This window comes from Neoarius graeffei, chromosome 8 (assembly GCF_027579695.1).
Source record: "Neoarius graeffei isolate fNeoGra1 chromosome 8, fNeoGra1.pri, whole genome shotgun sequence".
Taxonomy (NCBI): domain Eukaryota; kingdom Metazoa; phylum Chordata; class Actinopteri; order Siluriformes; family Ariidae; genus Neoarius; species Neoarius graeffei.
In genome coordinates this window covers 47,046,420-47,071,515 of record NC_083576.1, presented here as the reverse complement: position 1 = coordinate 47,071,515, position 25,096 = coordinate 47,046,420, and the positions used below count along the sequence as shown (strand labels likewise).

General features: G+C 41.9%; 1 protein-coding gene across 1 annotated transcript in view; it reads right to left on the bottom strand.

The window, feature by feature from the left end:
* The window catches only part of slc24a6a (solute carrier family 24 member 6a), a 72,866-nt gene extending 51,495 nt beyond the window's left edge, over positions 1–21,371 (bottom strand). The window contains 2 exon segments of the mRNA XM_060926718.1: positions 4,005–4,100; positions 21,284–21,371. Of these exon segments, the coding sequence (XP_060782701.1) occupies positions 4,005–4,100; positions 21,284–21,371 (184 nt within the window).
* Positions 21,372–25,096: the final 3,725 nt, after the last annotated feature.

Genomic DNA, 25,096 nt, shown 5'->3' with positions numbered 1-25,096 from the left:
CGAAATGGGCATCGTCGAGGAGTCCCACAGTGACTGGAGCAGCCCGGTGGTCTTGGTTCCCAAGGCTGACGGGTCGGTCCGGTTCTGTGTGGACTATAGAAAAGTCAATGCGGTGTCTAAATTTGACGTGTACCCAATGCCTCGTATTGACGAGTTGCTTGATCAACTAGGCACGGCTTGTTTTTATTCGACACTGGATTTGACAAAGGGATATTGGCAGATCCCCTTGACTCCGCTATCCCGAGAAAAAATGGCCTTTTCTATACCGTTTGGCTTACACCAGTTCGTCACACTTCCTTTTGGGCTGTTTGGGGCACCCGCTACGTTCCAGCGGCTTATGGATAGGGTCCTCTGCCCCCACACCACCTACATGGCTGCCTACTTGGATGATATTATTATTTACAGTAATGACTGGCCGTGGCACGTAGAACACCTAAGGGCCGTCCTTAGGTCGCTGAGGCGAGCGGGTCTCACAGCCAACCCGAAGAAGTGTGCGATTGGGCGGGTGGAAGTATGGTATCTGGGTTTCCACTTGGGCAATGGGCAGGTGCGTCCCCAAATTAATAAGACAGCAGCGATTGCGGCCTGCCCAAGGCCCAAGACCAAAAAGGGGGTGAAACAGTTCCTGGCTGGCTACTATCGTAGGTTTATACCTAATTATTCGGACATCACCAGCCCGCTGACTGATCTCACTAAAATGGGAGCACCAGATCCGGTCCAGTGGACGGAGCAATGCCAACGGGCTTTCTCGGAGGTAAAGGCTGCACTGTGTGGGGGGCCACTGTTACATTCCCCTGACTTTTCTCTCCCCTTTATTTTGCAGATGGACACGTCGGACAGAGGGCTGGGGGCTGTTCTGTCCCAGGAGGTGGAGGGGGAGGAACGTCCAGGGCTGTACAGAAGCTGTCGGTGTGTGAGGGCAGGTACAGCACAATCGAAAAGGAATGCCTCGCCATCAAGTGGGCGGTCTTAGCCCTCCGCTACTACCTGCTGGGGCGCCCTTTCACCCTCTGTTCGGACCACGCGCCCCTGCAGTGGCTCCACCGCTTGAAGGATGCCCTTTAAAAGGAGAGAGAGCAGAGAAAGGGAGCTCTCTCCCCAACCAGAAGACTTGTGTATGTGCGTGTGTGGCTGGGAGAGTGTAAAAGGCAAAGTCGAAAAGCTGCAAATAAGAGTTTTGAGAACTCAGTTCTGGCCTGCCGTGCTTCTGTGCTCCACCCGCCTGGTCAGATACAACACAGTGTTTTATCATAACATTGGAAATCACCAGTAAATTACAACAGCGTTTTCTCCACATGAAATCATGGACTGAAACTTTGACTTTAAAGTTTGACCTAAAGGAGTTGAAACAATTTCTGCTGCTTTAATGGATTCCTTTCTGGCCTTTTTTTCAGAGAGATCCACCGCAATCAGGGCCAACTACGACACTGTAAACTATAATACGGAAAGCCAGTTAGCTTGTGTGTCTGGATGTTTCTTCCTGGTTTGTTGCTTCAGCACAACTTTTCTGTTTAATTATGTAACAGCAGATCTAGACACCCCCCCCCACACACACTCACTATGATTGATACGATTGAACTCCGTTGTGATGATGTTAAACTTCGACTCGTGTTTACAGTGATTTTACAGAGCAGACAGATAGATCTGAGCTCACACGCTGCTGGAAGCAGCATGAATGATTAAAAGCAGCTGGCTTCAGAGAGGGCCAAGGAAGTGAGACAGAGACACATTGCTGTAGGTGAGTGATGAGAGGGCTGATGGGTAGAACTAAGGGCTGTGTGATGTGTTTCCCTTGAGCACCATGCTTTGACTGCTTAAAACAGACCTTTCTCTGTTCTGAAATGACTGATTCTGCTGCTTAGCAACACTAAGCCTCAAAAGGAGCTTGGCTGGGAAGGAGGCAGCTGTCTCTAAATGATGAGAGAGGAAAAGATGGAATAGCTAAACAAGGAAAAAGTAAAGGAGTGCTATTTGAGAGAGAGAGAGAGAGAGAGAGAGAGAGAGAGAATGTGTTTTGTAAATTAAGCTTTTTCACCTTGCAAATATACGATCGTTTATAGTTTTCCAGGCTGCTTTATGTCTAATGTTTGTGGCAGTCCCAACCCTCACATTTAGCTGTGTTTCTGTCTAAGCATGTGTATAAATTTTCTTCATTGAAATTTCGTTCAAAATATACCGAGCATCAATTTGAATCAAATTATGAAGCCAGTGTCTGTGAATCGAAGCGAAGTGTGACTGGAATGTATTGTTACACTTCCAATAATTCTTATTATATTTCTTGAAAAATTCATGTGTTACATAATGTCAGCTTTGCTGTCATGCAGTGTTTCTGAACCACTGGGCTGTGGCCCACTAGGCGCCATCTAGTGGGCCGCAATTTTTTTCAAGTTTGAAGCCAAATACTAAAAATAGTTCAGGATGTCATAGTGTCCCAAATCTGGCAGCTGGTTTGTTGTACACTTTTCAAGTGGAATAAATACAATTTGTGAGTAAATTAAGAACAAGCCTTTTGTCACTTTCGTCCTCTGCATTTAACCCAACACACACAGAAAGAGAGAGCGCGAGAGAGAGAGAGCAGAATAAATAAATGTTTGTGGGTAAATTATATGGATCTGTGATACCTGCTGGAAGAGAAGAGCAGTGAGGACTGAGAATCGAGTGGCTGTGCTTTGTTTACACCCGATAGTAAAACTTGTAGCGTCCTAGCAATCATCGCAAAGACGTGTACAAAAAGCCCAGAAATTCCTCCTTATCCGGGCAAAAACGATACAGGATTTATCCCCAGATCTTTAACCCAGCCACATATAAAAAGTCGTACAGTACGCCTCCGTGTCCATCCAGGTTTTCATCTGTGTGTCCGTGTAGAGCGATGTCTGTCTGCAGCACCAGGTAGTTTGAGATGTCGGGGAACTCAACGGATGGATAATTTTACAACTCACATGAAAAATCCTTCTTTGTTAGCGTGTAAGGCTCTATCCTATTGAGTGGTTTCTATATCCACTTCTTGGTTTTAATAACTTGCTTGTTTGCTGAACACAAACATGGCAATAAGTTCTTGTGTTAATGGGCCAGACTCCACTTTTGGATCATTAATCCCTTTTGACTGAGAATGCCCTGCATGCATGGTTTTATGTTGGCTTCTGGCACATCCATACAGTTTTAAATACAATACCTACTATTAAAAACAATGTGTTTTATTGCATTTATTTAATTCCTGGGCTCCCATCTGTAACAGGGAGTGATGTTGCATTCCATTAATACACTTTACAATAGATTATTAGATTTTAATAGAATAGATGAGCCAAAATAATTGGGGCTGTTTTTTAATGGGCCCCGACTCGTTACAAGTATGAACAGGTGGGCCTTAAAATAGAAAAGGGTGAGAACCCCTGCTGTAATGCACTAGTGTGTCTTAAATACATTTAAATAAGTGAGGCTGAATCCACAATTTGAGCAGTTATACGGCTTCTCTCCTTAAAAAAACCCCAACCAAACAAAAAAAAAGGCAAGCAAAAAAAGCAAGAAGCAGAAGCCATGGCCTAAAGGTTAAAGAAGCAACTCTGGGATCAAATGGTTGCCAGTTTGATTCTCTGGACCAGCAAGAAAAATGTGTGGGTGGAAGAGTGAATGAACAGTACTTTCTTCTACCCAAGCAAGGCCTCAACTGCTCCCCAGGTGCTGTAGCACCTACTGCCCTGGGTGTGTGCGTGTGTGTGTTCAAACCCCCCTGATGGGTTAAATATACTTTAATGTAAATATCTAATCTACATGTGATAATAATGGCTTACAATTCCTGTGTGAATGCACTGGTGTTGTTGGAAATGAGTCGTGTGTGTGTGTGTCTGTGAAGGCTGAGTTGTCGTTCTCTATTTTTGCATTTCTTTCTAGTCACTTGTAAAGATGTGCAGCACTGTTTGCTCCTCGAACTGTTCTGCGCTTGCAGTTCCTCGCTAAGGCTGGGAAATGAGTAAATGCAAATGTAAATGAAACTGACTAGAACTCACCAGCTCGGGGTTGGCTGGATGTTTGATTCAACTCTCCACTCTGCTGAGTCAGTTTTCGTTTCGACCAAATCGGATCAAAGTCCTTATCAGGGGGATCTGTAAAATCAGAACTATTATGTTACATATATTACTTCTTACATTAGAAAAGAACTGGATTATGTACACTACCGTTCAAAAGTTTGGGGTCACCCAGACAATTTTGTGTTTTCCATGAAAAGTCACTTTTATTTACCACCATAAGTTGTAAAATGAATAGAAAATATAGTCAAGACATTTTTCTGGCCATTTTGAGCATTTAATCGACCCCACAAATGTGATGCTCCAGAAACTCAATCTGCTCAAAGGAAGGTCAGTTTTATAGCTTCTCTAAAGAGCTAAACTGTTTTCAGCTGTGCTAACATGATTGTACAAGGGTTTTCTAATCATCCATTAGCCTTCTGAGGCAATGAGCAAACACATTGTACCATTAGAACACTGGAGTGAGAGTTGCTGGAAATGGGCCTCTATACACCTATGGAGATATTACACCAAAAACCAGACATTTGCAGCTAGAATAGTCATTTACCACATTAGCAATGTATAGAGTGGATTTCTGATTAGTTTAAAGTGATCTTCACTGAAAAGAACAGTGCTTTTCTTTCAAAAATAAGGACATTTCAAAGTGACCCCAAACTTTTGAACGGTAGTGTAGATAATAAGAACACATGGAGGTACTCAGTTCACAATCTTTCTCTTAATCAGTAAACGGATCAATGACGTGACACTCCTTTTTGTGTCTGCATCCATTAACTGTAACAAAAATGCGAATGAATTATATTTGTTATAAAAATGACGATTCTTTTCGTAGTATAGTACAAATTTATTATTACAATGATCAAATAATATTAAATTGTTCATTGTTATTACAGAGATAAATTATCTCCAGGATGACCTGGCGACTTGTCCTGGGTGTACCCTGCTCCTCACCCGTGGTCAGCTGGGATAGGCTCCAGCTTGCCTACGACCCTGTAGAACAGGATAAGCGGCTACAGATAATGGATGGATGGATTATCTCCAGGATATTATCACCAAGAAAAATTCCTTGGAGACTCATCACTGTGTGGTGGAAAAGTCAGTCAGTTTCTTAGAAATATGAGATAATTGGAGGTTTTAATGATGTAGCAAAGTTCACATCTGCATATCAATTGTTGGGACACGATGAAGTGTGTGAAAATCCATCACAGTTGTAAAAATAATTGTATACTTTAAAACAGTGTTTCTCAACCACTGAGCCGCAGACCCACCCTCTAGTGGGCTGTGATTTTTTTTTTCCCCCCCAAGTTGAAGCAAATTTTTACTCATAGTAGGGGACAATTGCTGGGTTGTATCCGACATCACATCCACCTCATTAAGCTACGGTCACACTCCAGCTCGAGATGCTTTGCGATGGATTATCAATTAGGCATTTTGCCGGCGATGCATGACGATATACACATGAGCTAAAAGTTGTGGTCACACAGCACGCGAACACTTGACTGTCATGCCTTTGCGCACTTGAGTTTGGTGCAGCTCAAGCAGCCGCGCGCGCTAGGGACCCGGTCGTTATAGGAAACACCGGATACTGATTTGAGTGCAATCAGCACATGCAGATACGAACGCTGTTTTCACAGAGGCCTTGCAAAGTATTATCATTATCACGGTCACATTGGTTTCTAGCCATGTTTATGACGCTGTTTAAATACTCTGCTTTAAGATTCTGCTTTCTATTTTGCTTTTGTTTTTGTAAATATCAGACGTGCTAATAAACACTCTTCCTGCACTTAGATCCGTCTACTGCCGTCTATCTTGTAGTGTCCTGATCACCAGATCTTTAACCCAGCCACATATAAAAAGTCGTACACCTCCATACTCTTCCAGGTTTTCATCTGTGTGTCCGTGTAGAACGATGTCTACAGCACCAGGTAGTTTGAGATGTCGGGGAACTCAACGGATGGATAATTTTCCAACTCACATGAAAAATCCTTCTTTGTTAGCTTGTAAGGATCTAATCCCATTGAGTGGTTTCTATATCCACTTCTTCTGAGTGGACTTATTGGTTTTAATAACTTGCTTGTTTGCTGAACACAAACATGGCAATAAGTTCTTGTGTTAATGGACCAGACTCCACTTTTGGATCATTAATCCCTTTTGACTGAGAATGCCCTGCATGCATGGTTTTATGTTGGCTTCTGGCAAATTCATACAGTTTTAAATACAAGACCTACAATTAAAAACAGTTTGTTTTTATTGCATTTATTTAATTCCTGGGCTCCCATCTGTAAACAGGGAGTGATGTTGCGTTCCATTAATACACTTTACAATAGATTATTAGATTCTAATAGAATAGATGAGCCAAAATAATTGGGGATCTTTTTTAATGGGCCTCGACTTGTTACAAGTAAGAATAGGTGGGCCTTAAGGCAGAAAAGGTTGAGAACCCCTGCTTTAAAACATGTTTAGAATAATTAATCATGTCTGTCTGTATGATCTGAATGCCAGGTGACGTACGTTACACTCAACTCAGACTCACTCAACTGTATCTACTGTACAATGCTGTGCATAAAACTTTCCCTTTAAATTGGCTGGTTGAATAATAATAATAATAATAATAATAATAATAATCTGACTGCCTAGTGTTGTACTATTCTTAGATGTTCCATGTCACTGTCTATTTGTAAACCAAAGGAGCTGCAGTTTTCTATTCTATCCAAAATATTAGTAGCTTTAAGGCTCGTAACAATTATTATTATTATTATTATTATTATTATACATCAACATCAATGAACAGCTGATAACTTGAACAAAATAGACTTCATGTTAAAATTATAATGAATTTCCTGGTTACACAGTTGTACTTTGTGACTCTATAGGACACACTTATAGAACTGGGTTATTTATAATCACGCCATTTGTTATCCCTCAAATGAGGATGGGTTCCATTTTGAGTCTGGTTCCTCTCAAGGTTTCTTCCTCATATCGTCTGAGGGAGTTTTTCCTTGCCATCACCACCTCAGGCTTGCTCATTAAGGATAATTAACAATTATACACCTCACGCTCAGTGAATATCGGTGAATAATAACCGAGACAAAGTCAAGGTTATCATTCACCGATATTCACTGAGCCTGAGGCGGATAATTCTTTTAGTATCAATACAAGGGTGATTGTTTAAAAAAATAAAATAAAAATAAAAAATCATTTATTTCAAATTTCAAAAGGAGCATATACAGTGGTGCTTGAAAGTTTGTGAACCCTTTAGAATTTTCTATATTTCTGCATAAATATGACCTAAAACATCATCAGATTTTCACACAAGTCCTAAAAGTAGATAAAGAGAACCCAGTTAAACAAATGAGACAAAAATATTATACTTGGTCATTTATTTATTGAGGAAAATGATCCAATATTGCATGTCTGTGAGTGGCAAAAGTATGTGAACCTTTGATTTCAGTATCTGGTGTGACCCCCTTGTGCAGCAATAACTGCAACTAAACGTTTGCGGTAACTGTTGATCAGTCCTGCACACCGGCCTGGAGGAATTTTAGCCCATTCCTCCGTACAGAACAGCTTCAACTCTGGGATGTTGGTGGGTTTCCTCACATGAACTGCTCGCTTCAGGTCCTTCCACAACATTTCCATTGGATTAAGGTCAGGATTTTGACTTGGCCATTCCAGAACATTGACTTTATTCTTCTTTAACCATTCTTTGTTAGAACGACTTGTGTGCTTAGGGTCGTTGTCTTGCTGCACGACCCATCTTCTCTTGAGATTCAGTTCAAGAACAGATGGCCTGACATTTTCCTTTAGAATTCGCTGGTATAATTCAGAATTCATTGTTCCATCAATGATGGCAAGCCGTCCTGGTCCAGATGCAGCAAAACAGGCCCAAACCATGATACTACCACCACCATGTTTCACAGATGGGATAAGGTTCTTATGCTGGAATGCAGTGTTTTCCTTTCTCCAAACATAACGCTTCTCATTTAAACCAAAAAGGTCTATTTTGGTCTCATCCATCCCAAAACATTTTTCCAATAGCCTTCTGGCTTGTCCACATGATCTTTAGCAAACTGCAGACGAGCAGCAATGTTCTTTTTGGAGAGCAGTGGCTTACTCCTTGCAACCCTGCCATGCACACCATTGTTGTTCAGTGTTCTCCTGATGGTGGACTCAGGAACATTAGCATTAGCCAATGTGAGAGAGGCCTTCAGTTGCTTAGAAGTTACCCTGGAGTCCTTTGTGACCTCGCCAACTATTACATGCCTTGCTCTTGGGATGATCTTTGTTGGTCAACCAATCCTGAGGAGGGTAACAATGGTCTTGAATTTCCTCCATTTGTATACAATCTGTCTGACTGTGGATTGGTGGAGTCCAAACTCTTTAGAGATGGTTTTGTAACCTTTTCCAGCCTGATGAGCATCAACAACACTTTTTCTGAGGTCCTCAGAAATCTCCTTTGTTCGTGCCATGATACACTTCCACAAACATGTGTTGTGAAGATCAGACTTTGATAGATACCTGTTCTTTAAATAAAACAGGGTGCTCACTCACACCTGATTGTCATCCCATTGATTGAAAACACCTGACTCTAATTTCACCTTCAAATTAACTGCTAATCCTAGAGGTTCACATACTTTTGCCACTCACAGATATGTAATATTGGATCATTTTCCTCAATAAATAAATGACCAAGTATAATATTTTTGTCTCATTTGTTTAACTGGGTTCTCTTTATCTACTGTTAGGACTTGTGTGAAAATCTGATGATGTTTTAGGTCATATTTATGCGGAAATATAGAAAATTCTAAAGGGTTCACAAACTTTCAAGCACCACTGTAAATGGGCCACTTATCTTTCCTGAGTCACATAAAATACTTTGGTTTGAAACTGATAAAATAAATCACAATTCCACCTTACCTTTAAATAGTTTTAGACAAAACTTCGTAGCATCTTTAGTGCTTTTAGGAACAGCGTTTTCTTTCATAATTTGTAATTCTTCCTCACTTACGGTGGCAAAGCGATTGGTCGCTATTTTGCCAAGTCACTCGAGGTGATTATCGAGAAATAGTCTGAATTTATCAACCAATCAGCACGTGATTTCCTACAATCATCCCCGTATTTATACTATATAAATTTATTAGGGATAAACTTATTAGTTCACATGTTAAAATTTTTTATTTTTCTATAAAGCTGCTTTGCAACAATGTATATTGTTAATAGCATGATACAAATAAACTGACTTGGCTTGACATTATTATTATTATTACTATTATTATTATACTGATAAGTTCACAGTCTCTGTGTAATTGACTGGTCTATTCGTACTGCTGCATATCCATCAGGTCCCCATGACCTCAGATACCAGACCTCAGACCTTGTACCTTCCACAAGATATTTATGGTTCCGAGCAATGCAGATTTCTGAAAGACCCCTACATTGTACTTGATCTTCAACTTGTCCAAAAAATACGGAAGTTTGTGAGGAACTGACCCCAGTGCTCCTATTACTATTGGAATTACTGTCATTTTCCTGCTCCACATCTTTTCAGTTTCCACTTTGAAATCAGCATATTTACTGGTCTTTTCAAATTCTTTCTGGGTTATGTTGCTATCTCGACGCACTGCAACATCAACAAGGAAGCACCGATCTGCCGTCTTGTCCACCAAAGTGATGTCTGGCTTGTTGTGCTCAATTTTCCGGTCAGTCTGTATTGTAAAGTCCCAAAGGATTTTTGCATGCTTGTTCTCCAGGACCTTATCTGGTTCATGGAGAGACCAACAAGTGTTCACTTGGAAACCATATTTATGACAGTGACTCCAATGAAGATTTAAGTATACCTTGTCATGCCGTCTCTTGTAATCCTTTTGTATGAGCATTTTACAAGAGCTTACTAAATGAGTGACATTCTCAACTCCATCTCCACAGAACCTGCATTTGTCAGAGATTTCTTCTTTATATATAGTCATCTTGATTGAGTTAGTATTTAGAGCTTGATCTTGAGCTGCAATTAAAAGGCTCTCGGCTTCCCTTCTGAGGTCTCCCTTCATAATCCATTTCCATGAATCTTTTGTGTCTTTCTTGAGATCTTTTGTGTCTCTGTGAAACTGTCCATGAAGAGGAATCTTCTCCTGCAAGGCAATTTTCGCATCTTCGATTCTCTTACGATATTCTATATTAGTCTCAATAGTACCATTATCCAAACCCTGCTTCAGCAGTATTTCATTATTATTTGCCAAGTATCAATCTCGCATTCGTCTTTCACTTGCCACACAATCTTCAATGCTAACCAATCTCCTACCCCCAATCTTGCAGGGCATATACAGCCGAATCACATTGGCTTTAGGATGTCAAAATCAGAGACCTCGAACCAGTTCGAGGTCTCCTTTGTCGTATTTTGCACTTCATAATGCACTAAATGTATTAAACAGGAGACAGGTCTGGACTGCAGGCAGGCCAGTTTAGCACCCAGACTCTTTTACTGCGGAGCCGTGCAGTTTTAATATGTGCAGAAAGTAGTTTTGCATTGTCTTGCTGAAAGAAGGAAGGCCTTCCCTGAAAAAGATTTGGTCTGGCTGGCAGCACATTGCTCTGAAACGTGCATATATCATTCAGCATGAATGATGCCTTCTCAATGTACAAGCTACCCATGTCATGTGTAGTCATGCACCCTCATACCATCACAGATGCTGGCTTTTGACTGTGCACTGATAAGCTGGATGGTCCCTCTCCTCTTCAGCCTGGAGGCCATGGTGTCCAAGATTTCGAAAAAGAATTTCTAATTTTGATGCGTCAGACCTCAGGACAGTTTTCCACTTCGCCTCAGTTCATCGTAAAAGAGCTCAGGCCCAGAAAAGGTGGCGGTGTTTCTGGATATTGTTTATATTTGGCTTTAACTTGCATTTGTGGATGCAGTAATGAACTGCTTTCACAGACAATGGTTTTCTGAAGTGCTCCTGAGCCCATACAGTGATTTCCTGGACAGATACGTGTCTGCTTTTAATGCAGTGTCACCTGAGGGCCCGAAGATCACAGGCATACAACGTCAGCTTTCAACGTTGTCTCTTGCATTCAGAGATTTCTCCAGATTCTCTGAATCTTTTAATGATATTATGTACCATAGACGATGTGATCCTCAAATTCTTTGCAATTTTACATTGAGGAATGTTATTCTCAAATCACTGCACTGTTCGCCCATGCAGTCTTTCACAGAGCGATGAACCCCTCCCCATCTTTACTTCTGAGAGACTCCACCTCTCTGAGATGCTTTTTCTATACCCAATCATGTGACTGACCTGTTGCCAATTAACCAAATTAGTTTTTTTAGCACGACAACTTTTTCAGTCTTTCGTTGCCCCTGTCCCAACTTTTCTGAAATTTGTTGCTGATATCAAATAGAAAATGAGCACATATTTTTCAAAAAATGGAATAAAATTTCTCAGTTTGAACATTTGATATGTTGTCTTTGTACTATTTTCAATGAAATATAGAGTTTCCATGATTTGCAAATCTTCACATTCTGTTTTTATTTATGTTTTACACAGTGTCCCAACTTTTTTGGAATCGGGGTTGTTGTATTAAAAAAAAAAACTGCTCATATGTTGGCTACATGCACAATCTGCTTCCTCTGTTCAGCAATGCTGTTTTATGTTCTTTACTCAGGTTTTGCTGTTATGCTGATGTCGTAGTTATAGTCACAGTGTCATGTTTTGCCCACATTGTTGGTTTTGTGCATAACTGATGGTTGGAAAGCATGAAATTTGATGTACAACAGCTTGGTCACTGCTAGCGGAGGGTCATTTCCGCAGACTTGTACATCAGCTACTTTCTGGCTACTGGACACACCTCCTTGTTTTGATTGGCTGGATGATGCTGGTGGCCCACACCATGGTTTCCCAATTTACAGAGTCTGGGGCTCTACAAATACTAGAGCGGCAGCTACAATTATCAACACCTTAACGATCTTTTGGCCATTGCAAAAGTAGAAAAGACTTTCAATACGTAAATTGTGCATGAATAATTACTCAAACTTCCACTGAAAAAAAAAAGAGTCGATTCTCGATTACTTAGCATATGGGGTCATGTGGCACCGTTCCACAATTATCGACACCTTTATCCACAGTTATCGACACCGTTCCACAATTATCGACATCCAGATGATTATTTACCAGAAAAAAATCAGTATGTGATATTAAGTTAACAACACAGTTATTATTTAAAATGTGTTTTACTTATATTTAGTACAAAATATCTTTTAGAGAAATATATCGATGTCGGTGTTTACGTAAATGAGGAAGTAATTCTAATGTTTGTAAACAAATGAACTGATAATGTTGAACCTGTGTCAGAAAATCTTTTGTTCCACTTTCTACCCACTTTCGGAGTATTTTCGTAGATCACATTTTGTTCATCATTCGTTGTTGGTTGTATTAATTTCTAGTTTTGTAGTTTACCGATAAATGTCAACAGGCGATTGATATTGTAACCACATGAAAATCCAGGTCAAAGGTCGCATGTCATTCCTCGAACCAAAATATAAAATGTCTACTGATATTGTAATACGTGGTAGATATTTACAACAAACTGCAAAAAAAGATATTTTCTGAATATTTCAAGCATGTAATTTTTTTATATGCTAGGAATTTAATTCTGGTCTAATTATATTTATTGCAATCAGATTCCAAATACTCTATAAACATTCCATTCTGTTATGAATCAGAAAAAAAACCTATTGTAAATCACAGCACTTTTATTATTATTATTTTTTTTAAAGTACTTCATCTACTTCAACAACGTTACCCAAAAATCGATCCATAACAGTTGTAAATGTCACTTAATTCCACAGGGTGTCGATAATGGTGGACACCAGTGAAAGTGATCACTATTATCAACACGTCACGTGACTTCTCAAACGCACGTTTAGATACAAAACGCCAACTGTCGTGTCAAACGAAAGAGTAAGAAACAAAGTAGGTTTCGACAAGGAGATCATGAAATACAGGTAGTCATCGACTTACGACCTATGCAACTTACGACCGATTGACTTTACGACCGTCTGGTTATGACTGGCAAGTGTTTCCCAGCTGAGCTAGCTGAGTGTATGACAGTTTCCGCCCCAGCTCCTGGCCCCGCCCAGCATCCAGCCGCGTATGACAGTTTCTGCCCCAGCTCCTGATTTATGAAACGAGCAAATGCTCCCGCCAGCCCGAGCGCTGCAACAGCTGATGATGACGTAGACGACCCACAGCCAAGCACCAGTGATGCCAGCGGTCACCAAGTTTTGTATTTTGCTATGTTTTACATTTGTATTTTGGTATGTTTCAAACTAAAATGTTTTCTATTTTTCACACCTGTATTTTGTATTTTTTGTTTTGCACATATTAAACGAATTGTACTGTACGCAGTGTAGTATGCAGTGTTTGACTTAAACCAAATAATGAGCCAAGGCAATGAAATAAGAAAATGTTGATAAAATAAGACTTTAAGATGATTACAATATCATTACACATCACAATATACTTACATTCATTTAACATAGGCCGACTTACGACCAGATCGGTTTACGACCGGTCAGTCATAACCAAACGCAGTCGTAAGTCGACGACTACCTGTATCGGTGAATTTGAGAAGTAATAACATGTCCGTGATCTTTCCACCATGTTTACCTGCGATCATAATGTCCGGGTTTTCCTCAAATTGCTGATCGTGCGAAAAAATTCCATCTCAGGTAACGAGCTGTATCATCAAATGACAAGATCAAAGGGCGAGGCGGGTCTTCTGGTTGATTAATTAACCAATAATAACTGCTGTAACTGAAACTCAGCTTTATTGGTAAATCTGAAAAGGTGTCGATAATTGTAGCCGCCGCTCTAGATTTGGGTGAAAGGAAACCCAGGTCCTTTAATCCTTTAATGAAAATACTCCTAAAAACAGCATACACTATACTAGGAGGGGAAAAAAACTTAAATAAAAATATAAATAAAATATATAAATATAGTGGCCAACAAAATCTATTTACAGTAAAATCTAAAAAAAACTTATATAAAATACTTGCTTATGATGTAATGGCTGCAAGAGCAATGGATTTAAAATTATTTAAATTTACATAATTTATAGGTAAATTATTCCATGTTATCGTCCTTGGATAAAAATAAAACTTAAAAACATTATTTGATACACTGATTTGATGAAAAGGACGAGTGTTTGGTAGTCTAGTAGCTCTTGTAATTTGACGCACTTCAGGAGGGAAACAAATGCCAACATGTCCATTTAAGATCTTGTAGAACATACTGGCTTGAAAGAAGAGTCTGCGATCTTCAAGAGAATCCCAACCAAGACGCTCTATCATTGGAGTCACATGACTAAAACGAGAATAGTCATTGTAGACGAATCGTGCAGCGCGTCGCTGGACCATTTCAATTTGGTCGATACTCTGCTTAGTATAGGGGTTCCACGCACTACAACCATATTCAAGCTTTCGACACACCAACAAACGACAGGCTTGATCTTTAACTTTTGGATCACATCCACTAAGGATACGACGCAGTAGCCCAAGAATTGAATTTGCCTTCTTGCAGATGTTATTAAATTTGATGCAAAACATGGGTCAAAAGTGACTCGGCTGAGTTTTTATCTTCTATATCTTTGCAATAAATTAATTCCATCATTCAGTATTCAAGGTATTCCTCAATTAACTTGTTTTTGATCATCATACATCCTCATTTTATTTTTTCCTTTCTTACTTTTTGAATAAAAACCCTTTTTGTATCACTACCCTTCTAATGCACAACATGGATCAAAAACAACCTGCATTCATTTTCCAGGTTATTTCATGTATGGCTGAGTGTTTCTATGAGATACTTTTGAAATAAATTCATTTTGTCATTTACTTTTCCAAATATGCAGTAAATATCTTGTTTTTGTTTCGCACAAATCGTCATTTTTATTTTTCCTTTCTTAAGTTATGAACAAGCACAGCTTTTGTAATTCTACATCAAGTTTACACACATGGGTCAGAACCGACCCGCATGCATTTACTCCAGCGTTTGGTGGGAACTGTGAATTGTGCTTGTGTCAGACATTTCACAGCTCAGCACAGCGCCCTTTGCCCATCTAATACATGCAAGGAATGTTTTTCAATTGTTCTAACGTTACCTTAGAAAAAAATTGATTATGTTTAGGTTGCCTTGAGAGTGAGTAGATTACTTGTCAGAAAGTTACAAGTAATTACTATTAGCTACCGAGCTGTTGACATATTCTACTTTAGTTAGCTAATTTTATTGTAGTTGGCTTAGCTAACTACATAGTTAATAAATAAATAACTGGCCCCATTCACTGCTAAAGTCTCATCTCATCTCATCTCATTATCTCTAGCCGCTTTATCCTTCTACAGGGTCGCAGGCAAGCTGGAGCCTATCCCAGCTGACTACGGGCGAAAGGCGGGGTACACCCTGGACAAGTCGCCAGGTCATCACAGGGCTGACACATAGACACAGACAACCATTCACACTCACACCTACGGTCAATTTAGAGTCGCCAGTTAGCCTAACCTGCATGTCTTTGGACTGTGGGGGAAACCGGAGCACCCGGAGGAAACCCACGCGGGCACGGGGAGAACATGCAAACTCCACACAGAAAGGCCCTCGCCGGCCCCGGGGCTCGAACCCAGGACCTTCTTGCTGTGAGGTGACAGCGCTAACCACTACACCACCGTGCCGCCCCTCACTGCTAAAGTAATTACTTGAAACAAATTATTATTATAGTATTAAGACATTTAATTTTAAATCACACTTGGATGACCCATGTGTAGTAATATTAAAAAGTATTTTTGTTCATAAAGTAGGAAAGAAAAAATTAAATTAATGATTTGTGGTAATTAAAAACAAGATATTTAAAGAATACTTGGAATATTCATCTCATCTCATTATCTCTAGCCACTTTATTCTGTCCTACAGGGTCGCAGGCAAGCTGGAGCCTATCCCAGCTGACTACGGGCGAAAGGCGGGGTACACCCTGGACAAGTCGCCAGGTCATCACAGGGCTGACACATAGACACAGACAACCATTCACACTCACATTCACACCTACGGTCAATTTAGAGTCACCAGTTAACCTAACCACAGTCTTTGGACTGTGGGGGAAACCGGAGCACCCGGAGGAAACCCACGTGGAGAACATGCAAACTCTGCACAGAAAGGCCCTCGCCGGCCACGGGGCTCGAACCCGGACCTTCTTGCTGTGAGGCGACAGCGCTAACCACTACACCACCATGCCGCCCCTTGGAATATTCAATCATAAAATAAATTGATTTCAAAAGATAGAGGAAAGAAAAACTCAGTCAGCATGAAATAACCTGAAAAATGAATGCGGGTCATTTTTGACCCATGTTGTGCATTAGAAGGGGTGTGCACATGTTTTGCATCAAAGGGTTAATATGCTCATTCCAGCACAAGTTATCTGCCACAGTGATCCCAAGATATAGTGCTGAAGAGACTCTAGAAATAGACTGTCCATTTAAGACGTATTGGAACTCAGTAGGTACTTTCTTACATGTTTAATATGATCCATTGCTCTGGCTTAAAAATCACTTACCCCGGCTTTAAGGTTGGACAGCGAAACAAGGTGCACCCAACTGAGATGAGGGTTGTTTTACAATCATGGTACGCAAGCTAAAAATCACATTTAACACTTATTATCTTCAATATCAAAAGGCTTGACTAAATAAACTTGGTTGTTTATTTATTATTGTAGCCCTGTGATAGCTCTATTTACCATGCAAAAAAAAAATTGGTGATAACGTTATTTTTGGTGAATGTATGGCAATATGTGTCATATTTAGCAAAATTACTCGTGTCATTTAGAAAAAGTGCTTTTTTGACCACAGGTAGCTCCAAAAGGGATGCACTTAAATCATTCTTTATACCATAAAACACATATTTGGTTCCATATCATTGGAAACATAGTTAAGTTTTAATGTTGAATGCCAGTAAGTTTTCAGACTCATCTCATTATCTCTAGCTACTTTATCCTGTTCTACAGGGTCGCAGGCAAGCTGGAGCCTATCCCAGCTGACTACGGGCGAAAGGCGGGGTACACCCTGGACAAGTCGCCAGGTCATCACAGGGCTGACACATACAGTGCGTTTATTGAGCAAAGGGTCCCAGCAGGGGTGCCAGAGAAATCCAATCCTACATGCACACAAGGAAATCGAGCTATTGTGTGAGGTACATTGTGCACCCGAGCCACAGGTGGCGCTACACGCCCCATCGTGTTGGTACACTTCCGGTTGTCGTCATGAAGAAGAGCTATTCAAGAGTATAAAAGTTCTCCTTGTTCCTCCTGACCTCTTCTGCTGCTCGCTACTACTACTGTTGTCATGCCAACCGAGGCTGTTGTGTTTCCCGCTTGTGGTCTCGTCACTCCCGGAAGGGGCAGTGCTGAAGTAAGTAGCTCGACTACGTAGCTCGATAGGGTTTACATGCACTAAGTAGCTCGGCTACAATCACATAATCTAGGTCGCGTAGCTCGATTACGAGAAATCCAGTTCGGTTTGATTTCAGCCGAGCTAAGGTGTTTCCATGGCATTTAGAACTTCGATTTCAGTCGAGCTACGGCAGAAATTCGATTTTCTCAGACAACCATTCACACTCACATTCACACCTACGGTCAATTTAGAGTCACCTGGGGCCACATTACAGAAACTTCCTAAGTGTAAAATCCTATCTTATCTTAAGTTAGGAAGGCATTTAGGAGTTTTGGTATTACAGAAGGAGGTTTCCTAACTTAAAGGAACAGTCCACCGTACTTCCATAATGAAATATGTTCTTCTCCGAATTGAGACGAGCTGCTCCGTACCTCTCTGAGCTTTGCGCGACCACCCAGTCAGTCAGACGCGTTGTTACTCCTGTTAGCAATGTAGCTAGGCTCAGCATGGCCAATGGTATTTTTTGGGGCTGTAGTTAGATGCCACCAAACTCTTCCGCGTTTTTCCTGTTTACATAGGTTTATATGACCAGTGACATGAAACAAAGTTCAGTTACACAAATTGAAACGTGGCGATTTTCTATGCTATGGAAAGTCCGCACTATAATGACAGGCGTACTAACACCTTCTGCGCGCTTCGACAACGCATTGATACTTTCACTTCTGAGTGAAAGTATCAATGCGCTGTCGAAGCGCGCAGAAGGTGTTAGTACGCCTGTCATTATAGTGCGGACTTTCCATAGCATAGAAAATTGCCACGTTTCAATTTGTGTAACTGAACTTAGGTTTATATGACCAGTGACATGAAACAATGTAAACAGGAAAAACGTCGAAGAGTTTGGTCGCATCTAACTACAGCCCCAAAAAATACCATTGGCCATGCTGAGCCTAGCTACATTGCTAACAGGAGTAACAGCGCGTCTGACTGACTGGGAGGTCGCGCAAAGCTCAGAGAGGTACGTAGCAGCTCGTCTCAATTCGGAGAAGAACATATTTCATTATGGAAGTACGGTGGACTGTTCCTTTAACTTAGGAAGAAATCCTATCTTATCTTAAGATAGGAATTTAGCCACTACAGAACCATCCTAAGTTAGGAATATCTTAAGTAAGGATGCCTAAGTTACAAGGCCATACACTCTGTCCTAAAATTCAAATTTTCAACTGTCAGTAACTGAAAAAATGGCAGCAGCACTGCTAGTAGGTCTGTACGAGGATGAAGAGAAAAGAAATTTAATGGTTGAAAGGCTACTGAGACCACATAATGACATGTTGAATTTTTCGGATCGTGTTTTGATGTCTTTTTATCGCCTGCCAAGACATTTAATTTTGAATTTGGTGGAGGAGTTGCGTCCAGCCCTGGAAAGACCCACAAGGAGACATGGAGCCTTGCCTGTGGTGATGCAGGTAACAAATGCTCTGCGTTTTTTTGCCAAGGGTGACCCAAACAAGGTGGACTTCCTCTCGTCCACTGCCACAACTAAAGCCTCCAGCTCGTCGTGCGCAAAATTAAATGCCCTCCGCTTCTTTTCTGTCATTTTTGTCAGCTTTTCTGAAGACTTTCTAGGTCTTTTCACCTATAACGGTTTAGGTCGTTACAAAGTAATTATCTCATGCACATTCGAAGTGGCAGAAACAGACACGACCAATCAAAAAAAATCACTCTGACAGAACAGTTAGGATTTCCTAACTTAAGATATGATAGGAGGCCAAAGATAAGATAGGAAACAGCCAGCAACTTAGGAATTGTTTCTGTAATAGGAAGTTAGGATTTTTCCTATCTTTGAGTTCCTATCTTAAGTTAGGACGAGCGGTTAGGATTTTTTTTCTGTAATACGCCCTGTTAACCTAACCTGCATGTCTTTGGACTGTGGGGAAAACCGGAGCACCCGGAGGAAACCCACGCGGACACAGGGCTCGAACCCGGACCTTCTTGCTGTGAGGCGACAGCGCAAACCACTACACCACCATGTAGCGTAGATATTGGACCATAAATATTAGAGACAACTAACACAAAGCTTACAGCCTTATGCTGTAAAAGCACTATGGAAGTAGTGGATTCTGAATTGTCAAAAAAAATGTTCTCTCCGAGAATCACTTCATTTGTTTCTCCCAGCCCTGCTTAAAGTGCCATTCCACCATTGGATGTATTCTTTGGCATAAAATACAATATATTTTATGACAACATGACTAGACAGAGAAATCTTTTAGCTTCAAAATTATATATCAAACATAATTTTTTGACAACGACAAGTATATTAATTTTGCAACCAAAGTCACCTACCCTTTTAATTTCCACGCGGTAGTGAAACGTGATGTCATCGGCAGGTTCCCCTTCTTGTGTGCCACGTCACGTGTGACGTGGCACAGATGATCGGCAATGGCGGATAGAACGCGATTTCCACTTGTCGATTGCTGTGCCGATATTCACCATCGACCGTCTTGCTATTTTCCTTCGCTTCTTTTCCGAAGCTGACAATCGCGTTCTATCCGCCATTGCTGATAATCTGTGCCACACAAGAAGGGGAACCTGCCGATGACATCACGTTTCACTACCGCGCGGAAATTAAAAGGGTAGGTGACTTTGGTCGCAAAATTAATCTACTTGTCGTTGTCAAAAAATTATGTTTGATATATCATTTTGAAGCTAAAAGATTTCTCTGTCTAGTCATCTCATCTCATCTCATTATCTCTAGCCGCTTTATCCTGTTCTACAGGGTCGCAGGCAAGCTGGAGCCTATCCCAGCTGACTACGGGCGAAAGGCGGGGTACACCCTGGACAAGTCGCCAGGTCATCACAGGGCTGACACATAGACACAGACAACCATTCACACTCACATTCACACCTACGGTCAATTTAGAGTCACCAGTTAACCTAACCTGCATGTCTTTGGACTGTGGGGGAAACCGGAGCACCCGGAGGAAACCCACGCGGACACGGGGAGAACATGCAAACTCCACACAGAAAGGCCCTCGCCGGCCACGGGGCTCGAACCCAGGACCTTCTTGCTGTGAGGCGACAGCGCTAACCACTACACCACTGTGCCGCCTGGATGTATTCTTTGGCATAAAATACAATATATTTTATGACAACATGACTAGACAGGGGGCGGCACAGTGGTGTAGTGGTTAGCGCTGTCGCCTCACAGCAAGAAGGTCCTGGGTTCGAGCCCCGTGGCTGGCGAGGGCCTTTCTGTGTGGAGTTTGCATGTTCTCCCCGTGTCCGCGTGGGTTTCCTCCGGGTGCTCCGGTTTCCCCCACAGTCCAAAGACATGCAGGTTAGGTTAACTGGTGACTCTAAATTGACCGTAGGTGTGAATGTGAGTGTGAATGGTTGTCTGTGTCTATGTGTCAGCCCTGTGATGACCTGGCGACTTGTCCAGGGTGTACCCCGCCTTTCGCCCGTAGTCAGCTGGGATAGGCTCCAGCTTGCCTGCGACCCTGTAGAACAGGATAAAGCGGCTAGAGATAATGAGATGAGATGAGAATACATCCAATGGTGGAATGGCACTTTAAAGCTACACTTAATCTTGTTATAATACAAACTATTACACATGCCGATGTTCATATGTGTATTAATTTCCAAAAGTGCAGATTTGATAGTTTTTTTTTTTTTTATTTGAATTTTGGACCCCTGTGACACAAACTTTGTACCCTGATTGTAAAACAACCCATGATATCTCTCCCACTGGATTCATACGAGTTCGATGGGACAAATTAGTAGCTGTTTCAAAAACGTGTGAGTAAACAAACCAACCAACAAACAAACAACCCACCCAACCCTGCACCTGTTACTCGGAGAATGCAGCTGAGGGCGATGAGTCCAGCACAAACACACAGCCGCCTCAGCAGTCTGCTGCTCCCCGGCGCCTCCATCACGCCACTGCTCTCTCTCCCCCTAAAACTCACAAAACATGGCGATGCGAAACAGCCCTTTGTCTTATTTTAGCCTTAATACAAGACCTCTAGGCTGCGGTTAAGATGAGTCAGATCTGATGGTCGGACCACACGCAGCTCTGCACAGCATCCTCACTGCCTCGACACGAAAAGCAAAGCAGCAGCTGCTCCTTTCCTGCAACACCAAACACATGCATGGGAGTGAAGGGCAGCAGTGCAGAAATAAGCAGAGCTTTCTTCTCTCTCAGCCCATATGTGCTGTTTATCTGGTGCTCCAGTCTCCGAGCCCCCTCTGAGTCAGTCTGTGTTCTCCACACACTCCGCCGTTGAGGGTGTTTCCCAAACAGAGCTCTGCGAGCGCCCTCATAGAGGAGCACTGAGGAAAAACACAGCTCCATCAGCAGCTGCTCTACAGGGCTGCTTGAAAGTTTGTGAACCCTTTCGAATTTTCCATATTTCTGCATAAAACATTCATTCATTCATTCATTCATTCATTATCTCTAGCTGCTTTATCCTGTTCTAGAGGGTCGCAGGCAAGCTGGAGCCTATCCCAGCTGACTACGGGCGAAAGGCGGGGTACACCCTGGACAAGTCGCCAGGTCATCACAGGGCTGACACAGAGACACAGACAACCATTCACACTCACATTCACACCTACGGTCAATTTAGAGTCACCAGTTACCCTAACCTGCATGTCTTTGGACTGTAGGGGAAACCAGAGCACCCGGAGGAAACCCACGCGGACACGGGGAGAACATGCAAACTCCGCACAGAAAGGCCCTCGTCGGCCACGGGGCTCGAACCCGGACCTTCTTGATGTGAGGCGACAGCGCTAACCACTACACCACCGTGCCGCCCCACAAGAAAAATGATTATCTAAAAAGATTATTTTCATCCTAAAATGTGGTCAAGACATTGGGACATACACTACCGTTCAAAAGTTTGGGGTCACTTTGAAATTTCCTTATTTTTGAAAGAAAAGCACTGTTCTTTTCAATGAAGATCACTTTAAACTAATCAGAAATACACTCTATACATTGCTAATGTGGTAAATGACTATTCTAGCTGGCGGCACGGTGGTGTAGTGGTTAGCGCTGTCGCCTCACAGTAAGAAGGTCCAGGTTCGAGCCCCGTGGCCGGCGAGGGCCTTTCTGTGTGGAGTTTGCATGTTCTCCCCGTGTCCGCGTGGGTTTCCTCCGGGTGCTCCGGTTTCCCCCACAGTCCAAAGACATGCAGGTTAGGTTAACTGGTGACTCTAAATTGACCGTAGGTGTGAATGAGAGTGTGAATGGTTGTCTGTGTCTATGTGTCAGCCCTGTGATGACCTGGCGACTTGTCCAGGGTGTACCCCGCCTTTCGCCTGTAGTCAGCTGGGATAGGCTCCAGCTTGCCTGCGACCCTGTAGAAGGATAAAGCGGCTAGAGATAATGAGATGAGACTATTCTAGCTGCAAATGTCTGGTTTTTGGTGCAATATCTCCATAGGTGTATAGAGGCCCATTTCCAGCAACTCTCACTCCAGTGTTCTAATGGTACAATGTGTTTGCTCATTGCCTCAGAAGGCTAATGGATGATTAGAAAACCCTTGTACAATCATGTTAGCACAGCTGAAAACAGTTTAGCTCTTTAGAGAAGCTATAAAACTGACCTTCCTTTGAGCAGATCGAGTTTCTGGAGCATCACATTTGTGGGGTCGATTAAATGCTCAAAATGGCCAGAAAAATGTCTTGACTATATTTTCTATTCATTTTACAACTTATGGTGGTAAATAAAAGTGTGACTTTTCATGGAAAACACAAAATTATCTGGGTGACCCCAAACTTTTGAACGGCAGTGTAAATATTAGAGACAAGATGTGAGAATATTTTCGCCTCGTTTGTGTAACTGGGTTCTCTTTACTGTATTTAAAATGTAAGGCATTACACTACTATTGCATTACTTTTAAGTTACTCTCACCAAAATAACTGGAAGTATGGATTTGGCAATCTAAATGTAGCTCAAGACGCTCAATTAGCTCATCACACATCCAGTGGAAGGTGATGTGGTATCTGACTGAGCTAGGCTTATGGTTAAAAACACTAGAATATAATAGCCACAGTGATGGCTCATGGCACAATACAAGGAACAATCATCGCAAGAACAGACAAAAGGTGAAAGTCTGGCAAATTGCATTTCATCTCATTATCTCTAGCCGCTTTATCCTGTTCTACAGGGTCGCAGGCAAGCTGGAGCCTATCCCAGCTGACTACGGGCGTAAGTCGGGGTACACCCTGGACAAGTCGCCAGGTCATCACAGGGCTGACACATAGACACAGACAACCATTCACACTCACATTCACACCTACGCTCAATTTAGAGTCACCAGTTAACCTAACCTGCATGTCTTTGGACTGTGGGGGAAACCGGAGCACCCGGAGGAAACCCACGCAGACACGGGGAGAACATGCAAACTCCACACAGAAAGGCCCTCATCGGCAACGGGGCTCGAACCCGGACCTTCTTGCTGTGAGGCGACCTTCTTGCTGTTTTGTGATTTTATCGCCACTCTCATCCTCCGCTTGATTCCTTGCTAACTTCATGTTACTATGGCACCTCTGTAAATGTTTAGTTAAATTACTGGTGCTATTTCGGGAAGTGGACAGTTCTTTAGATTTAGCACACAAAGTGCATTTGACTACGATGTTCTTCACATCCTTATTTTTCACAAACTTAAAGTAATGGGCGTATGCCCATCTGGAGAATGTGCTATCCGACATTAGATCAGCTGCAGGTTCACTCATCTCTCTCTTCTGTCTGACTAGCCTAAAGGAAAAGGAAGTGAAACATTTTGTGTGGACGTTTCACCTCTGCTGATCTCGTGTGATTTTGGCAAATTTTTATGAAGGAAAAAAAAAGCCCACCACTTCATTCCAGGTTAAAAATGCATTGTAACGCGCGTTACTGACATTTGTACCAAGTAAAATATTTCCAATTTTTTTCTGTAATGCCTTACATTACCGCGCTACTGCAAAAAGCAATGCATTACAGTAATTCATTACTTTTGTAGCGCGTTACTCGCAACACTGGTGGCAAACGTATGTGAACCTCTAGGATTAGCAGTTAATTTGAAGGTTAAATTAGAGTCAGGTGTCTTCAATCAATGGGATGACAATCAGGTGTGAGTGGGCACCCTGTTTTATTTAAAGAACAGGGATCTATCAAAGTCTGATCTTCACAACACATGTTTGTGGAAGTGTATCATGGCACAAACAAAGGAGATTTCTGAGGACCTGAGATAAAGCGTTGTTGATGCTCATCAGGCTGGAAAAGGTTACAAAACCATCTCTAAAGAGTTTAGACTCCACCAATCTACAGTCAGACAGATTGTGTAGAAATGAAGGAAATTCAAGACCATTGTTACCCTCCCCAGGAGTGGTCGACCGACAAAGATCACTCCAAGAGTAAGGCGTGGAATAGTCGGCGAGGTCACAAAGGACCCCAGGGTAACTTCTAAGCAACTGAAGGCCTCTCTCACATTGGCTAATGTTCATGAGTCCATCATCAGGAGAACACTGAACAACTATGGTGTGCATGGCAGGGTTGCAAGGAGAAAGCCACTGCTCTCCAAAAAGAACATTGCTGCTCATCTGCAGTTTGTTAAAGATCACATGGACAAGCCAGAAGGCTATTGGAAAAATGTTTTGTGGACAGATGAGACCAAAATAG